At 39.0% G+C, this 24,127-nt stretch overlaps 1 protein-coding gene across 5 annotated transcripts in view; it reads right to left on the bottom strand.

Annotated features, from left to right (window-relative positions):
- The window catches only part of NELL1 (neural EGFL like 1), a 282,121-nt gene that overhangs the window by 200,525 nt on the left and 57,469 nt on the right, over window positions 1–24,127 (bottom strand). For all 5 annotated transcript variants that reach the window (XM_064657177.1, XM_064657179.1, XM_064657178.1 and 2 more), the window contains exons 5-10: window positions 20,349–20,445; window positions 14,494–14,566; window positions 14,163–14,245; window positions 10,117–10,251; window positions 9,168–9,270; window positions 5,761–5,834 (exon numbers count right to left, since the gene is read on the bottom strand). In XM_064657177.1, the coding sequence (XP_064513247.1) occupies window positions 5,761–5,834; window positions 9,168–9,270; window positions 10,117–10,251; window positions 14,163–14,245; window positions 14,494–14,566; window positions 20,349–20,445 (565 nt within the window). The remainder of the gene's footprint in view (window positions 1–5,760; window positions 5,835–9,167; window positions 9,271–10,116; window positions 10,252–14,162; window positions 14,246–14,493; window positions 14,567–20,348; window positions 20,446–24,127) is intronic.

Here is a 24,127-nt window from a genome sequence, read left to right as displayed (position 1 = left end):
GAAGTCTGAGTTTGCCTCCCCTTATTTTACAGTCTACTTCACTGATAAGTTGTTCAACTCAAACATACACAGCAAGACCAGTGTTTTCAAGTGCCATGTGTTGTTCTCCTGTGTCCAATTACAATGGTTTGTTTTTTACAGTTACTGATCACCTCATTTCCAAAATTAGGCCCTTCAAAGAGGAAAGCTCACCTTGAGAAACTGCTCACCTCTAGAAACTGCTGTAAAAAAATCAAGCTCAAGAAGTTTCTACGATTTTGATTCTTGACCGATTTAGAATAAGACTGTGATAGGAAGTCTAGTAGCTGGTAGAAATTTTCTAAAATCATAGACATTAAGCCTTTCTGCAGAGAATTTACACCAAATTTTACTCCATCTCCTTCCCATCCAGCAAATCAGCTTCACTATATCTCCAGACCAAACACCTCTCTGGCTCTTCAGTTAGTTGTTTCTTAAAATCTTGTCCCCAAATAGCCTCCTCTTTTACCTTATCCCCCCTCCAGCCTTTCTCACACCATAATTTATTTCTTCAGCATCCCTTCTGCAGCTATGCCATCACTGAGGACTGGCAAGAGCAGAGATTAACAACTGGAATTTTTGCTCAGTAGAAACTGCAGTAACTACCCCACAGGACTGTCCACACCTGAGTAATCCCATTTTCCAAGCTGTGAAACTCCACTAAGAAAGCAGGCAGGCTGCTATGTTGCCAATATACCTTTTTAACATTAATCTAGTCCCCACTCCTCACTCCTCCCAAAATACTTCTCATGACATCTCAGATGGTGGAATAAGAATTTCTGCTTTTTTCAAACAAAGAAATAACATTTTGCAGCTATCACGATGGCAGAGAAAAGTTTAAAAATATGATCCAAAAACATCTAGGGCTAAGAAAGCAAAGGAAAACCAACACCACAAAAACCCCAAAATTTTATTAAGGCCACTATTCTCATAATCTGAGGACTTGGAACAGAGGATATTGACAATACCTATGAGCATACCCAGTACGAAGGAACACCCCTGTGCAGAAGTTTGCTTTCATATCTACAATACAGTGTAGCACATTGATCCCAAAAGACTGGCTCAGGTGTCAGAATCAGTACAGGCAAAACCTTTGTTGGTAATCAGCCTCACCAGCCATGCCACTCTGGTTCAGCTACATTCCTTCAGGCTCCAGAGGTAGCTCTCACAGCATCAAGCTGCCCGACACAGTTGGGAAATGCCTGCTGAGCCTACAAGGCACAAATGATGCCCAGGGCATCCAGTAGATAGCAGGATTTAGAGCTGAGAAGTGCAGCAGACCCAGGGAATGCAAAGCTGACCATTCTGCAATCACTGCCAGTCGCTGCCCTCGAGGTTACAATCTCAAGGCTAAAAGCAGGGCCAAGTCATTTCTCTCGCTTTCCAATTGTCTTTACTGGCAAGTTGCATCAGTTGCTGTCATGAAAAATAATGCTAAAACACCCCCCAGGCATCAGGATTTGTGATTCTTTTGGTAAGAAAAAAAAGCAGCTCCCTGCAGTATCACATACAGCAACGCATCGCTGAAGCAAGTGCCCACACAAGAACAGTGAAGTTAATGGAGGTATTAGGTCTCCTTCTGATCCCACTTCCATAAGTGAAAGGGAGGAATCCCCCCATGCCTGCTTGTGCAATTGCAGCAACAAAGATGATAAAAGAACCAGACACGCTGAGCCATCATTTACTATCATGTTATCAAGCTACCAGCTAGAAAAGCCCTGGCTTTAGATATATAACTCATTGCCTATTTAAGCTCAGACAGGACAATTACAGCAGGAGGAGTACAGTATGACAACATACGGACAAAGAGCATTGACTGACAATAAATCTGGTCAAAAATATGGCAGGAAATGGCACGAAAGTGAAATGAGTGATCAGGATGAGTCAAAAAGCTACAGACAAATTTAATCCAAGCTCACAGCTTCTTTAGTGACTCATAAGGAGATAGAAGAACACAAATTGGGAATTCCATTATTTAATGACATGAAGATTTTATTTCCTTAATTTTCCTATTTTCTGCAGAATTTGCATCTTGGGAAAACAAATCAACCCTATTTATAATTAATTTTTAAAACAATTAAAATATATCCATGTTGAGTGTTCTTTGGGTTAAAATCAATTTGTTATATACTAGTACAGATCCAATTATAAGAATTATCATCATTAGATTTCAGACTTCATTCACTGAGATAAGAACAGTTCACACTTCAGAATTATTGCTTCAGGCAGCCTTAGAAAAATTACTCCTTTTTATACTCAATTCACATACGTAGTGATAGAATCTGGACAGAAAAAGATGTCAAAAAGACAGTTTTTTCTGGAATAAATACATCAAACTTCAACTGTAACATACAATCCACAAAGAATGAGATCTGGAATCAAACATTTACAATAAGATAATTAAATTTATTGTAATTACAAAGGCAAGTACATAAAATAAGGATTGGCTGTAAGCCTAATCAGTGACATGCAGTGAAAATCTGAACCACTAACAGCTTATCTCAGATGATAGGCTTTGAGAAATAATAGCAAGATTCAGATAAGGCTATTTTGGGGGGGGGGGTTTCCTGTATCATGGTTCTAGCCAGAACAGGGTTAATTTTTGCAGGAGCCAGGAAGGGGCATGGCTGGGACCCCCTCTGAGCCTCTTCCTCTCCAGGTTAAATAGTCCCAGCTCTCTCAGTCTTTCCTCTGGTAAGAGATGCTCCAGTGCCTTATTTATCCTCATGGCCCATGTCTGATGTCTCTCCAGCTGTTCCATTTCTCTCTTGTGGTGCGGAGGCCAGAAAATACAAGTGTGTATGTGCTTTAGAAAATGGCACCTTTCCGCATTTGGGTTGGCTTATTTATTTATTTATTTTGGTGTTTGTGAGATTCACCAGTATGGTGATGTGGTTTATTTAAAGGCATCAGAAGATTTCTATAACTTTTGTTGGACTGGGAATTTACAGCTGATCAGCTGCCTGTTCGTAACCAGACATGTTTGACAGCAAAGGGTACAAAACCAAACTCCTCTCCATTAATGCTGGGAGCCATACAAATGCTAGAAAGATGGACAGGGGTTCACTGACCTCCAGGAAGCTTGACTAAAAAGATTTTTGTAAAGGTAAGGAACAGTGTTGTTCTTGGAGTGACAACTGAGGCTGCTATTTGGAACTTTCTCCTGAAAGACTGATCAGTAACAGCTTGTGGTGGTTTAGGAATGGTATCCTCCAATTCAGTGCTCCCACCAAAATCACGTTCCGCTTGCTCACTTCCTCCTCCCCCTCTCCCTCCCCCACGGCAGGCTGGAGAGGAGAATTGGAGGCAAAAAAAGTAAAGATCATGTGTTGAGATAACAACAATTTACTGGAAACAGCAGCAATAAATTGTTACAGCAATAAATTGGTATTTACAGCTGCACATAAATACCCACAGGGAGGGTGCCAGGCCCTTTTCAGTGGTGCCCAGTGACAAGACCAGACGCCACGGGCACAAAGTGAAACACAGGAGGGTCCATCTGAACATCAGGAAACACTTTCTCAGCATGAGGGTGACCAGTCACCAGCACAGGCTGCCCAGGGAAGCTGTGGACTCTCCATCCTTGGAGACGTTCAAAAGCCATCTAGACATGGTCCTGGGCACCCAGCTCCACGCAGGCCTGCTCAGGCAGGGGAGTTGGACAAGACGACCTCCAGAGGTCTCTTCCAACCTGAACCATTTTGTGATTCTTAGAAATACCTGTGCACTCATTTTGTCATTGTAGATTCATCTAGAGAGTGTTTATGGGCAGGATTCCAGCTGGGGAATGGCTGTTCAACAATAACATCTGTGCTTACGGTTAAGAGGATGTGCATCATAAATATTTTTAGTTTGGATTAGTTTTCAGAAATTAAAATACTATCTCACAGCCTGATAAAGAAAATCTTTGATCTAGCTGGATCCATCAGCAGCATTATTATTTTAGTTAGATGGAAAAAATACAAAAGTTAAAAGCCTCTTAAGCTTGGATCAGTACCTATGCAAAGAATAAAATATCTATCTTCAAATAAAAATTGAAACGTGAAATTTCAACTTAATCTTTTTGACATTATCCCATCTACAAATATAACCTCTTTTAGAAACACAAAGATTTTTAAGTCACCTTTATCAACACTATTAAATTCACAGTTGATGTGTACCCTCCACTGTGTTCCTTCATGGATCATCAGCTTTTGAAACCTGATGTCTGTTATTCAAGTCTGGAAAATTAAACCATGTTAAATTTGTTATAGTCCTCCCTATCACAAAGCCTTTCCTTTATTCATACAACACCTTGTAAACACAGGACAGAAAGCAATGACACAGCCATTTGACTCATCACCATTCATCCTTCATCTAGTGAGCATTCCTAATTGAGGCAGAAAATAAGGAGGTGTTTTGTTTACAGATTTAGGAGGTCAAAATGCTGAAGACATATTGAATGAACTTCCTATATGGACACAGCACCCCACATAAGCACGCACTTAAAAACTCTCTCCAGAATAGTGAGGTGTAACATCTACTTGAGGCACAGCTGTAGAAATACCTTGTTTGTTGGGGTGTTTTTTGAAGGCATGGATGCATTATTTTTTTATGGTGTGGCATTCACAGATGTCATTTCAAATACTTATCAATACTCTCCATTAAGATGTAAATACCAACTGCAATGTTACTGTAATTAGCACTGCCATATCATTTTCCTTTAACAATAAGCAAAATTCAAAAGCTCTTTTCATTATTTCACTCATGTCTAATGATAGGTGTTTGATGGTCAGTATTTGCTTTTATTCTTCATGAACATATTATCATACTCATAATGATGAATATAGCACTCTAATTTATAGCACAGAGAAGTTCTACAGACCTAGTTCAGATCACTCTCTCTGGTTTCACTTTAACATGAAAATCTCCCGTTCTCATTTTCCCCTCTCAAATAAGCATTCTATGTCATATTATAAATAACAGGCAACTCAGTCTATCTTCCAAGGCAATGACCTTGCCCACATATTTGTATATGCAGTGCTGAGCACCCCTCTACAGATACACAATAACAACAGCAAAGTAATTCTGCATAACAAGCTGTTTTCACAACATCTGCAACCAGTTATTGTCCATTTCCATTAGTGAACATAAAATTGCTGCTCTCTACACTCAACTACAAGCACAACAATAACCAGATCACTGTAATCTTTTCCAATACTCTCACATTCACCAACACTCCCTGAGTGGTTCTAACACAGCCTGTTTACCTGAGCTCTTAAGTACCGACTGTAGTTGCCTAAGGGTTATGAATTTGCCAAGGAAGACCCCAGTCCAGCCCAATATTCAGTAATGTACCTTGACAATTAGGAGACCTATATGGAGTTTAAATAATACTAGGGGAAGTATAGAGTAACTCAAACAATATAAACCAGGTTGCTTGAATTGCTTTTAGCAATTTGGCTGAAATTAGTAATTGGCTTAAGATGCTGCTATTTTTTTCTAGAGCTCATGAAAGCAGAGAGAAAAGAGAAAACATCCTTCCAAGTCATTTTGCCCCTGTTTTTCTCATCCTGCAAGGGTAATATTCCTGCCTTGTTTTTGTATTTTTGGCTTTCACTGACTTCAAGGTCACCTTTTCAAGACAACAGATGTCACATTTGCATGAAGGGAGCCTAAAGAAATGCACTAACTTTTCACTGTTACTTCTGAACACCGCAGATACATTTAAAATCAGGAAAAGTTCATACAACTGAAACTTACTCGACATTCCCTGCAGCTCTTGGTTAATACTCGTTGACCTTCTGCTAGCACTTTGCCTCCATAGATACACTTTGCTGTAATTGGAGAGAGGAAGGAGGCAGATTAAAATTAAATTAAATCAGTATTTAAGCAGTAAACAAATGCAAGGCATAACACAAAAGTAAAACCAGTATTCATTGAAAAAATATGAATACGTTAAAACTATGATGCATTTTGCTTTCATCAGAAGTCAGTATTATATATAATCACAAGCAAAGCGGCAAACAAATAATTAGTTTTTAAGAGAAAGCAGCATTTTTACCCAAACTAAAGAGAGGGAATAAGAGCATAAACAACATGTCCTGGACTAAATTCCTTATCATTCAATGGCAAATATTTTAACTACTGACATTCTGTAGACTAGCTACAGTATTTGTATTATTAGAGGTCTTTGTGAGTCACTTCAAGAATTGGAGACATTTATTAGTGTACAGTTCATCGAGAGAATAATATAAACACAGATTTCAATTAAGCCTTCATATTTTTTTGTGGACACAAAGGTGAACTCTTCAACTTGCTGGAGCACTGCAAAAATGGATTAGATGCAGTGAATGACTGTACTGAATCAACAAACTACAAAAATCTATTTCAGAAAATATTCCTCAAGCACACACAAAATAAGCAGATTTCCCAGGAAACTGAAAGCTCCCACTAAAAAATTCTTGTCTGAAGTTTTGATCCTTCTGCCAAAGATAAGCAGCTTCACAAATGAATCAACAGACTAGAACTTGTGAGCATTCCTCATTCATTTCAAGGCAAAGTGAGAATACTGCCACCATGCAGAAGGCAACCTCGAGCAGGGCCACAGTAGCATAGAGCTTTGTCAAGTATTACCACAACTATCACAGTCCCCTTGCAACTACATATCTAAATTTCACTTCCAGAGACGGACAGTAAATCCATTAATTAAAGAGAACAGCTGGACTGTTATGATCTCATACAAGTATCCATTATAAAAGCACCCTGCATTTCTGGCCAGGTCAGTGCTAAACACTGATAAAATAACTTTTTGTTGTGGAGATTCAGCTCTTTCTGTACTTGACCAGTAACAGTCTGACCTATGGCACTGAAAGGAAAGCTAAAAGGTTTGAATCCTACATTACAACTGAGTAGAGCTCCTAAAGTTTCCCGAGGCAAGCCACATGCACAATGCCAGTGTTCAGAGTACTCTGTTCTCAAAAGATTCAGACTACCTAGGACTGCTCTACCTCAATTTCTCTCCTGAAGCACTCACAGGTGCATGTGTGTCCTCCTTACAGCTGATAGCAGTAGGAGTATTTATTCCACAGCAGCAACTGCCATAGCCAATTTGATTCCCAAGTTTTAAGCAGAAAGGACTGCTAGATCATCTTCTTCTAATGACTTTTTGTGAAAATGCTCATTTCTTTAAAAAAAAAAAAAAAAAAAAAAAAAAAAAAACCCTCCTAATTTTCAGGAGAAACCAGTTTTCATCACTACCAAAGCATTTGAAAAACAGGCTTCTTCCTTCTGGTATCCTAATTTTCTTTGTTTTTTGAAAGCTGCCCTAGTTTTTATGCCTGACTTCTTGTGATCTCACTTCGAAAGCACACTTCAGATCAGGAGGCTTCATTTAAATTAGGAATCCCAGTAACTATTTTTGGGAGGATATAAATAGAGAAATTTCCTTTTTCTTTCTGTCTGTTCTCCTGACATGAATGTTTTTAGCAAAAGAATGGAGACACCAGAAAGCAAGTTCATGTACAACTCAGAAAAAGTGATATTTTAAACAAAATTATAGTCTTTTGTCAAATATTATTTGAAAGGCTAAGATGGCAGGGATCAAAACTGAATCACCTGAACCCCTTAACATATCAGACATTAGAGCTACTTTGTTCATTAACCCTTAGCTGAGAGAGAAAAGTGTTCAATAATCCAGCCATTCAATAATCCCTGGAGACAGCAAATTACAGCTGATGATTCTATCAGAGCTAAATAGAAAAAGTAGTGAGAAAATAACACCTGCAGTGCAGCTCTTTGGAAAACCTCTGCAATTACTACTATCTCCCCAAAAGTGACTAACTGTGGTCCTAGCACATCATTTTGTCAAGGAGCTCGCATTTACAATCCATTTCAATCAACTTCCACACATCCCTTCCCATTGACTGACATGCTGAGTTCTTGTCAGAATAACAAGCCAAGTTTGTGCCAATCACCAACAAAAGGCAAGTTTGATTGTTCCTCTTCCCATTACAAATAACAGGAACACAGTTTACTCAGGGGGATATACATTGAACCTAGGATTTTGTGCCTTACAATTCCTTTGTGTCATATTCTGGCTGCTTTGCACACACACGCCAAGAGGAGAAGTCAGTTTCAGGAAAGAACTTTCTAGACTCTGTGTCGCAAACAAGAACATTTTGAGACACAAAAAAATAGGCCAGCATGGCCACTTTACCACTCAAGCACTCTGCTCATGTACTCTTTCAGTATGCAGAATATTCATGCTGACATATAGCTGAGAGAAATGAGATTACATAAGTAAAGAAGAACAAGTGCAACATCACAGCTAAAGGATATTTGTGCATGGAACTAATGAATTCCACAACTGAAAAAGGGTGACAGAATGCCAAAAAAGTGTTATTGTTTTCCTAATAAATCTTAAAATTATTCAACATCCTTGTCTTAATAAATTATTGAAAAACTCATGCATGAAGTTTACCAGTCTTCCAGAACAAATCAGGGCAAAGATAATTTCTCAAGGTATGACTGGCATCAGTATACAGCTCAAATTTTCACATAAAAATTGTCTTTGTTCCTTGTACTACTATTAAGGCAACAAATATTGAATATTCCTCCCATGAACATTAATTGACAACTTTCATTACCAGAAGAAGAAACTGAAAGCTAACAATAACACTGATCACAAAATTTACTTAACTTTTCTTTCTTCTCATTAATTTATTTTTAAATTAATTACAGCAAACTATCACTCCACACAGTGATCCTAACCCAGGGTCTGATATTCTGTCATGTTTGTTTTAAAGAACAACCTTTCAACCTGAAATAAAATACAGGTAAAAAGGTAACAGCTCAGTTCATTATTCATCACAACAGAAAGTTCAGACCATAGGCTTGATGCTCCTCTGCATCAACAGGGTTCCCAGCCCCAAACCAGATGAATAATTTTCCAGTGACAATAGGTAAGAAGAGTACCTCAGAAATTTGCAATACTTGTTTCATTTCTCAGCAATTATTTATTTTCATCTTAAATCAAGTCTGCCACTGTGACTCGTGTCACTTGAATTACCAGGACCTCTGAAAGTCATTACAGAATGTGCCTGCTGTCAGGACAGGTTTAACTCTGCTAAATGGAAGGTGAAACCGGGAGGTCTGTGTGATGTACTTACCCTTGCACACTTTGCAGCACTGACTTTCCACATGCACTGGTAGAGCATCAGGAGGACACTCAAGAGGGGGACAGGACATCCTTCGGCACTCCACAACTCCACTCTAAGCAAAGGTTTATAAGACAAAATTCTACTACTACCACTGCAGTTAGTGAGTATTTTACACAAAACACAAATAAAGACTATTTAAGTAAATGAAAATAGCATTTTGGATTACAAACCCATCCTTCACTAACAGATCTAATCCCATCCAACTACAAAATTAATCAAAGTGCATCTGAAGCTGAACTGCCCTATTTTGAATCATATTACTGGTTTTACCCCCCATTCCCTGAGCAAAATGCATTAAGTGGAAAGCATAAGTCCCTGTTTATCAGAACACAAGCACTACTTTCTGTATGCTGTTCCAATCATCTTTGAGATTTTTAACAATCAGGTTTCCATTTTCCTGAGCAAACAAAGGCTCTCTTCAGATATTTATCAAATAATTTCAAAGATACAAGTTTTACATACTAATTCTCTTTCTGTTCCTTGTATTTTTCCGACTGATAAATGCTGAAAACAGAACCTGCAAATTTTTACCATGCAAGATGCGACTAAGCATCTATGAATACTATTAAGATAATGCTTCCTTTTTGAAAAAGCTACTGCAGTGAAAACAATTCCAAACACAAGCAATGCCACCTGTTCACCCCAAAACCATAAAGCCCTCACTGCTATAATTAAAACAAATAAGAAAGCACTGTCAAGGGAAAGTAGATTTTATTTATGAAGCCTGCAAATACGCAATGTCAAAATTTTATTTATTCTATCATTCTCCTCTCTATTGTCCATACTGCCCCTAGATGTATACTAAAAACATAATAATTCTCAGAGTTAACATAATGTATTCAAAGGCCATTTTCACATTTTTATTAGGTCCTGCTCTTGAAACTCCAGAAATTCTTACTTTGCATGTGCAGTTCCTGCAGTGATCATCTTCAACCCATGAGTCTTTGTCTCTATAGATCAATCCATTTACTTGACAAGTCTTCTCACAATGACAGTCTTCCAATTGACTCAGTCTTGTTTCTGCATAATTTAACTATAAATTAAAGTAACTTGATGAGATTTCTGCAATTCAAACACATTATTTAAAAAAGCAAAAACAGTATAGCTATTTTTAGCCATGCCAACTTTGCTTACAACTTTCTAAACACTGACCCGGGATATCAGAAGGTGTAAACTAACCCTATTCCTCAGACTTTGATGGAACTATCCTTGCTAATTGACAACAGTTTATGACTCATGCAACAGTCTCTTGTACAGCAACTAAACCCCTCAGGAATGTCTGGACATTACCAGAAGTACAAAAAGACAATTTTCTTTTTCTTTTAAATTTTTAATTGCTCATCAGTCTGATCACAGGTAAAAAAGCAGGAAGACTGGCAGACTGACTTCCTCATCTCATCACTGTTAAGCATCAGCTAGACTAATGCTTTTAACCTTGTAACAGCAACTGATATCTGAGGGGGAAAGAAAGCATTTTAATTCAGGGTAGTCCATGATCAGGGAGAAGTCATGCTCCTGGAGTAAACCCTGGTGGCACTTAACACTCCTCCCTGTTGCCATTACCTCCTCAATTCCAACGACTTAAAATGCATATCAAGAAGCTAAAACTGATGCATCTTTTCCAAGTATTGCAACTGCAGGCTAGAAATTGCTGTGTTTACTGATGAGATACTATGCAATAACAAATGGGGACAATGCTCATTCTTGTAGCAGCAGCAGCAAAGGACAAGGCTTTTTGAACCATACTCTCCTCAGCCACAGTACAGACCTCCCTTTCATACAAAGGACCACCTTAACATCCTCCAGAGAGGAACCACCTTGTACCCAGTATCATGATCTCTAACCCCTAAGAGCATTCAAAATTGCTTTACCATTTTCTAATACTAAAAATAAGTAAACAAATGTAGAAATATAGGCTTAGAAATAAATATGTGCATTCTTTCCTGGCTTCTCCCCTGCCCATACAAATAACTGAAAGATGACAGGCTTGTGTTAAAAACCAAAAAACAAATAAACAAACAAACAAAAAAAACCCCCACCATATTGTTTCTGACAAAATAAATAACAAAAAATACCAAAAAACCCCCCAAGTTATCAAAATTTATAAGGAAAATTTTGTTATTCATAGAAGTGTTCCTGGCATATAAACCCATGATGTAAACAAACCAGATTAACTAGTCCATCAGTGAACTCAAGTACTCGATTTTTCTTGATTTTAATCAAAGTCAAGCTTCAACCTTTCTGACCTCAACCAAGCAAAGGCTCAGCAGAAAGTTTTGTGCTTGAAGTCTTCACGTAACACCTGAATACAAAGCACATCCTAGTGTGGGCCCATAATTTACCAAAAGAAATTATATTCCACTCAAAGAAAGGCAGGAGATGCCTGGACTGATTTCAGCAGATTGTTAAAGCTGCCTGAATTATTTTAGACATTACATTTAAAGAGGAACTAACAGTTCTCTAGCACGGCAGTTGGGAATGCTGCAATATAGCACAATCCTTTTCTCCTGCAGCAAATTAACATTTTAGCCAGATTCTAATACTGTGACATACGGTGTGACTCAATTTAAAGACAAAAGATTAAATCAATTGGACATATATACTGGAGAGATTCAGAATTTATTCAAATCATGACAAAAATAAAATAGGTTTTAAAAGCTAGCATTTATTCATCTTTAAAAGCTACGTCTTCACAAAACATGAGTAGGAAGAGGATAGAAGTGTGGTTAGGTTGTTACAGGTCACGATCAAATGCTCCTGTACTCAGCACTCCATGATAACCTGCTATGCTCTGTTGGGCCCCTTACACAGCCCCCATGTCCCATCCTGAGCCAGCACTGGACTCAGGGGACCCTGAGGTAAAGCCCGGGCAGGAGGGTACTCCCCTTTCCTGCCTTCATACTGCACGATTTGCACAGCTACTAAAATTATCAGAGCCTGAAACACTAGTTGGGTGTTTTCTTCCCAGGCAAGACCAGCTCTGGGTCTTCACAGTTTTAATGTATATAAACTGCACACAAACATTCATTCCAACACTCCTTGGTCTACTCAGGGCTGTGATACAGCTGTAGCCAAACACAGACTGAAATCCTAGATATAGGGGAACCTAAAAGCAACAACTAGACATCAAACCACTTTTTCCAAAGGTCTTGTTGTTGTTCATGCTCTGCATCTCCTGCTGCAGGACCAGGTGCTAGGGATCCTTGCTCATGTTCATTAGCAAGCCATACTCTGACCACCTGCCCTGCTAAACGGGATCTCTGCAGGCAGCTCACAGCCCTTCAAAGCCTTGCTCTTTGCCTTGACATACATCATCCCATACAATATATTTGTATCTACATTAGTACCACTTGTGGCTATTGTGGCTAGGACTTAAAAGGCCTAATGCACAAACCTTAATGCTTCCCTCCAGACCCTCAATTTTTAACTTGCATTTGTCTACCAAATTAACCTCCTTTCCTGCTGCATGCATTTTTTCCCTGGACAACAGTATTTCTGTAACAACTGCAATGAGACAGTCAGTAGACTACTACAACGGAAAAGGAACTTGCAAGGAAGGATTATCCCAGCACCACTTTATGAAAGCCAGTCTTTGCAGTACAAATACTGTGTTATTTGCTTCCCCTCATAAAGTACTAGCAAGCAAAAATATAATTAACATCAGAGGAAGCAAGTTCCTCAGTACAGTGCATAATTGGAACTTGCTCATACCACCAGCAGGGCTCAAAATAATTGCCTCTCTTTCACAGCACAAGCAGAAAACTGAACTAAAAGCTTCACATTTTGCATTTGGAGCCAGCCTGTCCAAAGCATGTCAGCTGAGTAAGTGGATTGTCAGGATAATGCTCACATTCTCTAAAAAATAGTTTCCCCTTTCCTGTTGGGAAGGGAAAGAACTCTTACAGGCAGCACAGTAAAAAGTATAATGTTTTTACACAAGCAGCACTACTATGCAAATCCTATTTCTGAAATTCCTCTTCAGTTACTACACTGAGATTAAATGCATCCACAGGTTGTTGAATTTTCACTTAAATCTGTAAGTAATTAACACATAAATGCTGTTTCAGAAGAGACAATTAATTGTCCTTTACCACAAACCAGATGGTTCACCAACATTAATCTCCAAAAATGTTCAGATTGTCTTTTAATACACATTAGAGGTTCAGTCACCTCTAAAACAGTTTCCCACCCCAAAACTTCACCACAGCCTTAGCTGAAGGGCCCTGGCTCACACAGAGGTTGACTGTGTATTGTAGGAGCAGAGCCTAAAGGAAATCTCCAAAATCCAAAACAAGCAAACAAACCCCCCCCCCCCAGCATTATAGGTCCCCATTCATCCAATTCATGATCCAAACCAGGGGGGAAAAATAAGAAAGAAAAAAAAAAGGGGGGGAGGGGGAAGAACAATCCCCAAAATCTAAGCACACAGCACATCACCTGGAGCTGGATTAACTTTCACACTGATAAAAACCACTGATCAAAGGTGATGTCAGGATCAGCACAGCCAGCAGGTTCACAGGCATTTTCATTTTGGGGCCTCATTCCAGTTCCCAGGAAGGACACTATACCAGTCCTGAAGACTTCCCACAAACAAACACATCCCCTCGGATAGCATCACGTGGTGAGGAAACTATTGAGGAATTTCACTCTTGTTTCTGCATTTATCCCTCAGCATGAAAAGGGAAAAAAGGCTAGGGCTTCTTACCAAAAAAAAAGTAGACATCTGGGCATTTTTTTGTCACTATCTTACAAATAATAAAGTAGACAACAGAAACTCTATTAAGCTTAAGGGACATCCGTGGATCTATATCCATAAGTCTACTGCAGACAGGGAGAAAAAGAATGGCTCTGCCATGAAAATGTAGAATAGCTGCATAAGGAATAAATACTTTCATTTTAGCACAGAAGGAAATGGGCAACTAACAAAAAAGCTTAGGTACCTACTTTTGCAGTCATTTTTGCCAGGAGTTCTTGCAAATCCATGATTCCTTGCACCAGACTTAAGAAATCACTGCAGGTCGGGCATGCTCAATAGAGGAAGAGTAAAAAGAAACAGCAAGGAAGAGAAGGAAAGACACAATAACCCATAAATAACCAACAGCCTATCATATTTGATTTATCTGAACATAAAATGCAATCTGTTTACACAGAAGTTCTGCCTTCTGGAAGTGAGCACACGCAAAAAAATGACAAGCCCGAAAATATTATTTTTAAAACAAGAAAACAATCTGTATGAAAAATCTAAGATAGAGAAAATAAAGAAATTGCTACTTACTGCGATTCAGATTAGGACACTGCGTTATATATCCATTAGGTATAAAGACGACTTTCACATCTTGAATAACACCCTTTGTAAAAGAAGAGAAAACTGGTAATACAGACTACAAACATTGACTTAAATCTGTAGAAGCTGTTTCACAAGTCATTTCTTCAGCGGATACGAAAAAATTACCAGCTCACTCTTCTTGTGAGGAAAATAACTGAAGATGGACAAAATGTAACAACTCCTCCTATCAGTGTGTTTGGATTTTTATTTTCATAGAACGCAGAAATAATACGGCTTTGTCTTTTGTAATCGCCAAATATAAGCTGCTTAAATGTCTTAAAATGGGGTGAGACTGGTGAAAAAAGCAGTAAAATAATAACCATTGCTCAAGCCGATGACACATTTTTGGAAAAGACAAAAAAAAAAAAAGAAATTCCGCAGTAAAACTCTTTAGTGATTTAGCCAAATAAGACTGTGAAATCAAACACTGTGAAAAGACAAGTATATAGTGCCAGATGTAAGTAATAGTTTACACTTCCATTGTTTGCTTTCATTTAGCCTACTAGCTCTGTGTCTCAACAGGCAGTTCATGTAATCGTGCCATCAGTCAGAATGAAATCCTCTCTCTAGCCCTGACAGATAGAAAGATGCCCTGCACAGGACTGGCAGAGGGTCAGAGCCAGTCAGTGCAGGTTGTACGATGATCCTAAACCAACCTGGGCAGGACAGGAGAGAGGCAGGACCAAAAGGTCTAGTGTTGGTTGCATCCTCTCTTGTCCCTGACCTGCAAAGATACCCCCGATGGAAGTGGCAGATGGCCCAGTATCCCTGCACACCTGGGCCCTGAAGAACCCTAGATCCTCCAGATAGTCCAGAAAATGCTGAAGGTTGTGTTTGCTCTCTTAAGGTCAGGACAAAGCTTTTGCTACATCTTCAACTGTGCAATGTACTCACTTCACAAGATTCACTAGCTTTGATAATGTCATGGTCACTAAGGGAGAGGAGAAAGGGAAAACAAGGGACCTCTAGAGCTGATAGTTGCACTACCCCTGCCTGTTAATCAGATGTTGTGACACAGCTCTATCTTCTCCCAGACACTGAAGAATTTCTTTAATCTGAAAAGAAATTTATCATGGCAGCAGTTATTATCTAAATAAATTACTGATTTGCAAGACTATGCTTTAATTTTCAGTTAAAATGCCAAAGAGTGAGTTTTGCAGACCAAGGACGTAGTCACTTGCTCACAGGCCCTTGAAGTCCACCCATAAATAAACTAAAGGCCTTGAAGCCTGGTAAGTACAGCAAGCAACATATGATTTAACATTTATATGGTCATCTGTTAAAAGAGCAGAAGGTAATCAGCAAGCTCTGTTTCCTGCTTACTGTTTCATGATCAAATATTAACTGAAAATATTAGTAGAGATAATCAGATCACACTGTCTTTCTTGCATAAATATATACATTTATTAACCTTTTCATCTATGAGAATAATGAAACCATAAGCAATGAGAAGTAATACTGAAACTGGAAATGGAACATCCTGAAAGCCACTTTCCATACTTTCTGTCAGCAGTCATCAGTGAGAAATTAAAAGGTGAGGCATAAAATATATTTCAACTCTTAAGCCTCTCCAGTGAAAAACTCAACCAAGACAAAATGAGATTACAAAGTTTCACCAGACCATATCACTCAGCTAACAAGGCACCATCCAGAGAGAAGTGATAAGGTATTTTCTTCAGCCTTTTTTTTTTTTAAGTGCATCTTAAGCTTCAAATATGTTTGTTGCATGAGAGTCACACTGCTCAATTGTCTTTTGGATAGATTTGCATTTAAATACAGCCTGAAGAGGAAACACAACTACTTTATTTGTCTCAATTTCTGGCCACGTAAAAGCATATTACCATAGAAAAACATATGAATATGAACTTCAGTTCACTAACGTAGATGCCTTTTAAAAGTCTATAACCACATGAACAGAATTAATATGATCAAGTATAGAAGAGAACTTTGAAATGGCAGAAATTTTGATGATGTATTTTTTTAATAGAAAGACTTCATTATAGGCAAACACTTATTACAGCCATAATTATTGTAACAAACATGAACAAACTCAGATTATTCCTGCTTGAGCATTAAATCTAGGTTACTGAGAGCTTGGATTTGGCCTTGACAGGGAGATGTCAGCAGCCAAAATCTTTCTAGTTTTTCCCTCCCAAGCAGGCATCACCTTTATACTATCATTAAAAACATTTGGTTAATGACAAACAAAGCTTCAGTTCAGCATCAGGACTCGCTGGCATGAAGAGCCTTCATCTGTGCAGGCAGATTACCCGCTACAGGATGAAATTCAGGTCTGCAGCATTAAGTATCAAGCCCATCCTATGAGAATGTAATATAACAGTCCAGATTATGGCACTTCTCCTGTCTCTATTAAATAGAACCCTCCTCTCACATTCTGTGAAAAGGCTCATATATTCCATGAGCTCTCCACTTCTGCATTTTCATTTCCCCCATTGCCTTTCACCCTCTTTAAAACCTCCTTCTCCCACAGAGATAATGGGAGCCACACAGCTGTGCCCGTTGCATCGGCCAGGGCTGGGGAAAGGCTCTGCATGGAACACCAGCAGAAATGCCTGAAACTCATGTGCCTAAGCAAAGCCATGCCAACACCATCAGATTTCCACTCGATGAGCACTGTGCTGCTCCACACAGTGCAGACATGCCCCTTGCCAGGAACCTGTACAGCTGCCCTCAGCACGGTATTTAGTCTGCACCTCGGTCCATACAACTCTGAGTCCAAAATTATTATAGTCATATGAGATTATATATATATATATATATATATATATGAGATATACATATGATGGTGTGCAGTAAAATTACCAATATGCTTCTCAAGCACCTAGTATACAATCCCCAGACACAATATGCAGGATCAATAGAGCCTGCTCTAGCAGTTATGAAAATTACTGTCTTTCTACATGAATCACCCTGTCAGCAATGCATTAATAAGCTCATTTTTGCAGTAGCTCTGTGGAGGGACCCCTAGGGAGAAGGGTTCTCCCCAGCAATAAAACAAAATTTTGCAGATAATTCTGATCCTGACAGCAATCAGATCCATTCCAGAGAGAGAGTTCCCTGGATGTGTGGCAACACTCTTTTTTCTTTCAGTTGCATCTACTTGGGTTTCCTAATCTGATTATAATAGTATTCTCTAGCCCTAAAACAAATCTTGTGTTTGGGACACTGTCCTGGTTCCGACCAGGACAGGGTTAATTTTTGCAGTAGCCAGGAGGGGTTCATGGCTAGGACATGGAGGTTGTTGCTGAATGACACTTCCACTGAATTCCATAACTACCATGGACAATGAGTGTGGATCACTCCAGAGACACCAGTCGTGAGCTGCTGATGCAGCTGGCAACCAGCCAACAGCACACCAGCCCTCCTGCCCTGGAAGACATCTAGGATGGGTAGAACCCACAGTCATGGACTAAATGAACTCAACAGACATCTTAGAGGGATGGCCGTTGACTACGGAAATGAGACCTGAGCTTGTGTACATATATATGTGTATATATATATATTCATATATATGTATATGTAGTTGGAAGGTGTAGGATCTGGCCATGACATAAATGGTATAGAATAAGGGGTGGATAAATTAAGGCTGTTGTGAATGGTACTCCCCAATTCAGTGCCCCCACTGAGATTCTCCCAAACCACAGATCCCCCTTTCTCTCCCCGTTCCCACTGCAGCAGGATGGAGTTGAGAACTGAAGGCACAGAAAGTGAAGATCATGAGTTGAGACCAGAAAAATTTACTGGGAACAGCAATGAGATAAGAAAATGAGCAGTAACAGCAACAATTTTGATAGCAAAGGGTATAAGAAATTATTCACATGGACAAACATTCACGATAATAGACAACACTGGAAGGCTCCTTCCACCACGTTCCTTCAACCAGAAGGAAGCCCTTCTCCTCAAGGAGTCCCTTTCCCCCACCCCTGTCAATGATGTGAGGTGGTACAAAATAACCTCCATATCCTGGCCATGCTCCCTCCTGGCTACTGCAAAAATTAACCCTGTCCTGGCCAGAACCAGGACAGAGCCACACAAACAAACCTGAAGTGTCAGCACGTAGTTTTCAGCGGAAGTAACTCATGAGATTGCCTTCAAACCAAACAAACAATGCTATCTTAAGTCAGCTCCACATTTGTTCCCACCACTGCTGTGCTACAACCACACTGTCTTGTCTGAACTCCAAGTGCTTGGTCGTAGCAGATAAGTTACAACCAGTAATAGATACCAGTAGCAAGGGGTGAGACTTCAATTCCCTTGATTACACCATAGAGCACTTCAGTCCCCAGCAAGGCCACAGGCACAGCAGGACTACTTGTGGAATAATCACTGTAAATAAGGATGTGGAACAAAAGCATAAATATGAAAAATTGCACCAGCTGGTCACAGTGACTTAGGAATATCATATCCCTCCTGCCTCTTCCGATATACTGAAGAATTACAGTCTAATATAGGCGTGAGATTATGACCAAAATGTGCCTTAATGCTACTCATTTATGAAGAGAAATGACAATTAATTAACTATCATTAAAGAAAGAAAGAAAACTTTTGGAATGTTGAAGATGATACTCAGAACAGCATCCAGTGCTTTTTCTTACACACAGTTTCATGGTTCCAGCACACACACAAAAATGCTAATTCTTTTTTAACGCTCTTATTTCCCTGCAGATCTCTGTTTACACATTAAGGAAAATATATCAATTTTTTTATATGCTAAAACAGCGAAACAAATTGCTCTGAAAAAGAAAGGGAGGTCCTGCTGAGCATGTAAATATATGGAAAGAGATGTGTACTCTTTACAAACTGGCAAAATCCCAAGTTTTTGCAATGAGTAAAGTAAAAAAATTAAGACTTTTGAAACTCGCAAGCAGGATTAAAAAAAACCACAACCAATTATATTTCTGCCCTGAAGAAAGTTGGTAAAATATTCAGGCATGCATAAAGCAAAGTAAGGCACTTGTCGGCTTTCATTATGATCAATAAAAATTGTCAGTTCATTAGCATATCATTAGCTACCCTGCTGTTTCCAAAGTGTTAACACGTAGAAATATTAATTTGCAAATATATAATATTCCAGAGTTCTGAGGCTCTGACTCCCTGCATAAAATAAGAATTTCAGATAGGCGACTCCAATATAACTTCTTCCTTTCCCCATGTAGCTATAAACATATGTTTACCATCTGTGGAATAGTGGGAAGCAGCTGAGGTAAAAAACCAACAGCTGTAGAATAAAATAATGCTATCAATTCCACTTCCCAGTGACAGCTCAGCTGCTGGAGGATGAAATGTAGTCCAGGTTCAGAGCAACTCTCGGACCATCATTTAACTTAAAAGTTAGCTTTTACCTCTGTCTCACAATTAAAATTGTTAGTTGCTATGCTGAAATAATTTTAGCATAAAATAATTATCCTAGCTTGTTAAAATCTGGGGACTTTGAGGAGAGGTCCTCAGAAAAAGGCAACTTGTAAAATTGTCTTAGGAACTGACAGCTTCAAAGGGAAACCGAGTGGGTGGTAAATCACCTTGGCAACAAATCCATGTCCAGATTGAGGATAGGCAGATTGGCCTATTGCTGCACTGTAGACTCCTTTCACACATAAACACTTGTACTGTGGCTTCTAATCCGAAACTGGAATAAACATCAGAAACTTTTACTTTGTAAACAAGCTGTTTACCAACTGTCCGCTGTTTCTACAGTTCATATTTCATGAGTGTGAGATAACTAAGTGGAAGTATCTTCTTGACTATTACTTTTCTTCTTCACATGTCATTTCATAACTGCTTACCTTAAAGAAACCATGTTTCCTGTTTCTCTGTCCGAGCCATAAACTGCTTTCAGGTGTCAAATTCGTTTCTGGGGGATCAATGACACGTTCATAAATCCTGTAGAGGGAATACATTGCCATTATTTTGAATTTTGCCATTTAATTTTCTTTTTCCTCTGAAAACTTTCAGAATCAGTTAACAATAAAAGATGGAAAGGAGAATCAAAAAAAAAAAACCCAACATTAAACCCTAATATTAAACACAATACATATCATTGATAGTGATGAAGAAGGTATATTAGAACTTTAAAAGCACCCACCATAGTAGGGAAAATAATAAAATAGGACCATTCTAGTCTAGGGATGTCCTTCAAACTCAACCATCCACCCTGGAGAAAACATACAATCATACAGAAGATCCAACCAGATCCAACAACCTTTTGGGAATTTCAGGCTGGTTAGAATTCAGAATGGACTTCACAAAGGAACTTTATTCCACACTACTACACTACTCCCATGGCTTCCTTTTCTTCTGGATTTGTGTTATTCATCCTTGCACATGGACCTTTCTCTCCTCATAGAATTCACTCAGCCTGGGCACTCACGTGTGGTGCCACCACTGCCCATCCAGCTGGTATCTGTCACCAGCACAGGTCTGGCACAGGATGGGACCTCTTTATATATGCATGGTATCCAACAATAGCAGCAAGTAATACGAGCTCCATAAGCAACCTTTATGTACTGCATAAACTTGCACGACTGCAGCACTCTGCATACCAAATTTTGGAAATTAATTCGCAAAAAACTGTTGTAAGACAGAATTTTTAAATCAACGAAGTATTTGGAGTTTGAAAAAGCTTTTGCTTGGGGGTTTGTTTGTTTATTTTTAGAAAAGCTGCAATGAAGTTTCCATAACAACTCTTCCAGGAACACAGACCACTACAATGATATCATCATTTCAGAACATGAAAAATTCAAGGCCAGAGTTACTGACCTTGGATTCTCATATTGCCATGTCACATCGGAGGGAGCCATGAACTCACTGCTCCATAACAAAACCAGCATGCTTAATCAGGATTATTGAGAGGATGACGAAATCTATTTCCATTACTATCCAGCTCGCAGGGAGTATGTTTTGCTGTGTAATCACACCAGCGTGACAGCCAATAGAAAAGACTCTGAACACATCAAGACCTTCAGCTTAAAGAGGTGAAATTATCTGTGTTGAAATTAGTTTTCTTTAAAGCTACGGCTTTAAAACAAACATGAAAAACAAACACCAAAGAAAAACACAATCAACCCAACTCATTGCACAGTCATCTTCCCAATTCCACTCCGAGTGTTTCTAGCACAGGTTCACCAGTGTAATCATTCATTTTTCATACTGGAAGTTGCCACGAGTATTGGTTTGCATTGCAAGGTTCTGTTAGCAGGGGTGGCTTCTGTGAGAAGCTGCCAGAAGCTTTCCTCATGTCCAACAGAGTCAAAGTCAGCTGGCTCCAGGATGGACCTGCCACTGGCCAAGGCCGAGCCCATCAGGAATGGTGGTAACGCCTCTGGGATAACATATTTGAGAAGGAGGAAAAGTTACTGCACAAGAGCAAATTGCATCCAGAAAGAGGAGTGAGAGCACATGAGATACCCATGACAGTGTAGAAGGAGGGGGAGGAGGGGCTGCAGCCTGTGGTAAAGACCATGGGGAGGCAGCTGTGCCCCTGCAGTCACATTCCCCATCCCCCTGTGTCATTTGAGGGGAGGAGGTAGAGAAAAATCAGGAATGAAGACAAGTACAGGAAGAAGAGAGGGGTGAAATGTGAAGGAGCAAGATCCCTTCGGACTGCGGCAGTGAATGGTAGATATTCTATTTCTCATTACTCTATTCTAATTTAATTGGTAAGAAATGCAACTAATCTCCCCAAGTCGTTTTTGCCTGTGACTGATCTCTCCCTGCCCTTATCTCGCTCCACAAGCCTCTCATTACACTTTTTTCTCCCCTGTCCAGTTGAGGAGGGGAGTGATAAAACAGCTGCAATGGGCACTTGGTGTCCAGCCGGGGTCAAACCCACCATACCACATTATTGGAAAATTCACATATTTGCAGAGGCCTAGAATAACATCCCAGTATTAAAGAACTTCCAGAAAGGTTGATAAAGTTCTTTATGTCAAAGAGTCATACATTCCACCCACTTTTGCTTATCAAGAAAAGCAGTAAACCGTTTGTCAAAACCAAATGGAAGCAATCTATAAAACTAAAAGCAAATATACTATTTTTTAAAAGAGAACAAACAAGGAAAATCTTAAACCTAAAACAAAATAGTTATATGAAAATTACAGCTTAAGAATGCAAATACAGGACTCAGAAGACTTCTTCTAATACTCATAATTTTATTGCTCAAGTTTATTATAGGAATTTTGCATGTACCATCTCTATCAATATTTTAAAGTGTAAATAGATCCCTTCTGCCATACCTCATGCAAAATCTACTGAGATGCAAAACTGCTGCAAAATTCTGAACGAGGAACCAAAAACTGATATGCTCCTTGAGAGCACGTGCACTGAATTCCACTTTCATATTAGGAATTTATCTTTGCATATATAACACAACTTTATTCAGGATTTTGGTTAATAATGAAATGGGAAATTTCTCATCTCCTAAAGACTAGTCAATATTCATGAAAGAACACAGTTTCTGCTAACAGATAAAATCCCAGTGCTGACCAGGTTCAACAACACTACTTATTGAAGAATATTTGACTTTTATTCACCTGACCTAGTTAAAGTTGATGAAGATACTCTACAGTATCTCTGTGCAATTGCATATTAAAAAAAAAATCAAAAGCTAACTGACATTGTTATATGACAGTTCAACAATAGCAAGTAAGGAAAACAAATCAGAGACTGAAGCAGCTTATCTTGTCTTTTCTGATTTTTTAACAGTCTTTCAACCTATGTGGAAAGGGCTCTATCAACCTTCTTTCCAGAGGCTCTTAAGAAAGTGCCATTCACAGGACACAAAAGCTCAGGATTCCCCATATTCCTCTACTGTTCTACCCTAATTTGAATTCCATTTCTGAAGCAGGTATTTACCTTAAATTAAGGGATTAATTAATGCTTGGTTTGTGCCTTATTCCACATATGTCTGAAAGACTGGTTTGTTTTCTTCTCATAAGATCTGCCCATGGAGTAACAGGCTCAGGATTCAAGAGAAGGTATGAGATGTAAATCAGTTCTTGATTATCTTCCTATGTCAAAACATGTTTTGGTTGCCAGTATCTGTTTTGCAAACAATGTGAACTTACTTTATTACTGTACACTGTTAAACACTAGCAAAAAAAAAAAAAAAAAGCCCCAGCAAGCATACACACAGCTTATTGCTAATCCTATCAGCCCCTCTATACGACTGGGAAATGAAAAGGTCATAAAGCACATCACCCAAAAAAATACAAATCAAAACCAAAGAAAATAAATAAACAAAAACTCACAAGGAACATGGTTTACCATATACTGTTTCTTCAATGAAAAAGAATTAAAATTCCAGTAAGACTGGAAGACGCTAAAGAGCTGTAAAACAGCTAAACAAAATAATACTAGAACTACATGGATGAAACTTTTTCAAACCTCAGCAAACAGGGCTTCACCAGCTACACACAAAAGCAGCTGATAGCCAGCAGAGCTGACAGGCACAGTTGGAGCAGAGCCAGGAACTGGACCCATCTCCTGCCTGCCAAGCTCTGGTTTAAATCACAGAAACATGGTAAGCGGTGCTTTATTCCTAGAACAGGTTTTTGAGGAAGAGAAG

The sequence above is a fragment of the Pseudopipra pipra genome, chromosome 6 (assembly GCF_036250125.1).
Source record: "Pseudopipra pipra isolate bDixPip1 chromosome 6, bDixPip1.hap1, whole genome shotgun sequence".
In the NCBI taxonomy this organism is placed as follows: domain Eukaryota; kingdom Metazoa; phylum Chordata; class Aves; order Passeriformes; family Pipridae; genus Pseudopipra; species Pseudopipra pipra.
The sequence above is the reverse complement of the archived record's forward strand: the minus strand, read 5'-3'. Positions and strand labels throughout refer to the sequence as shown.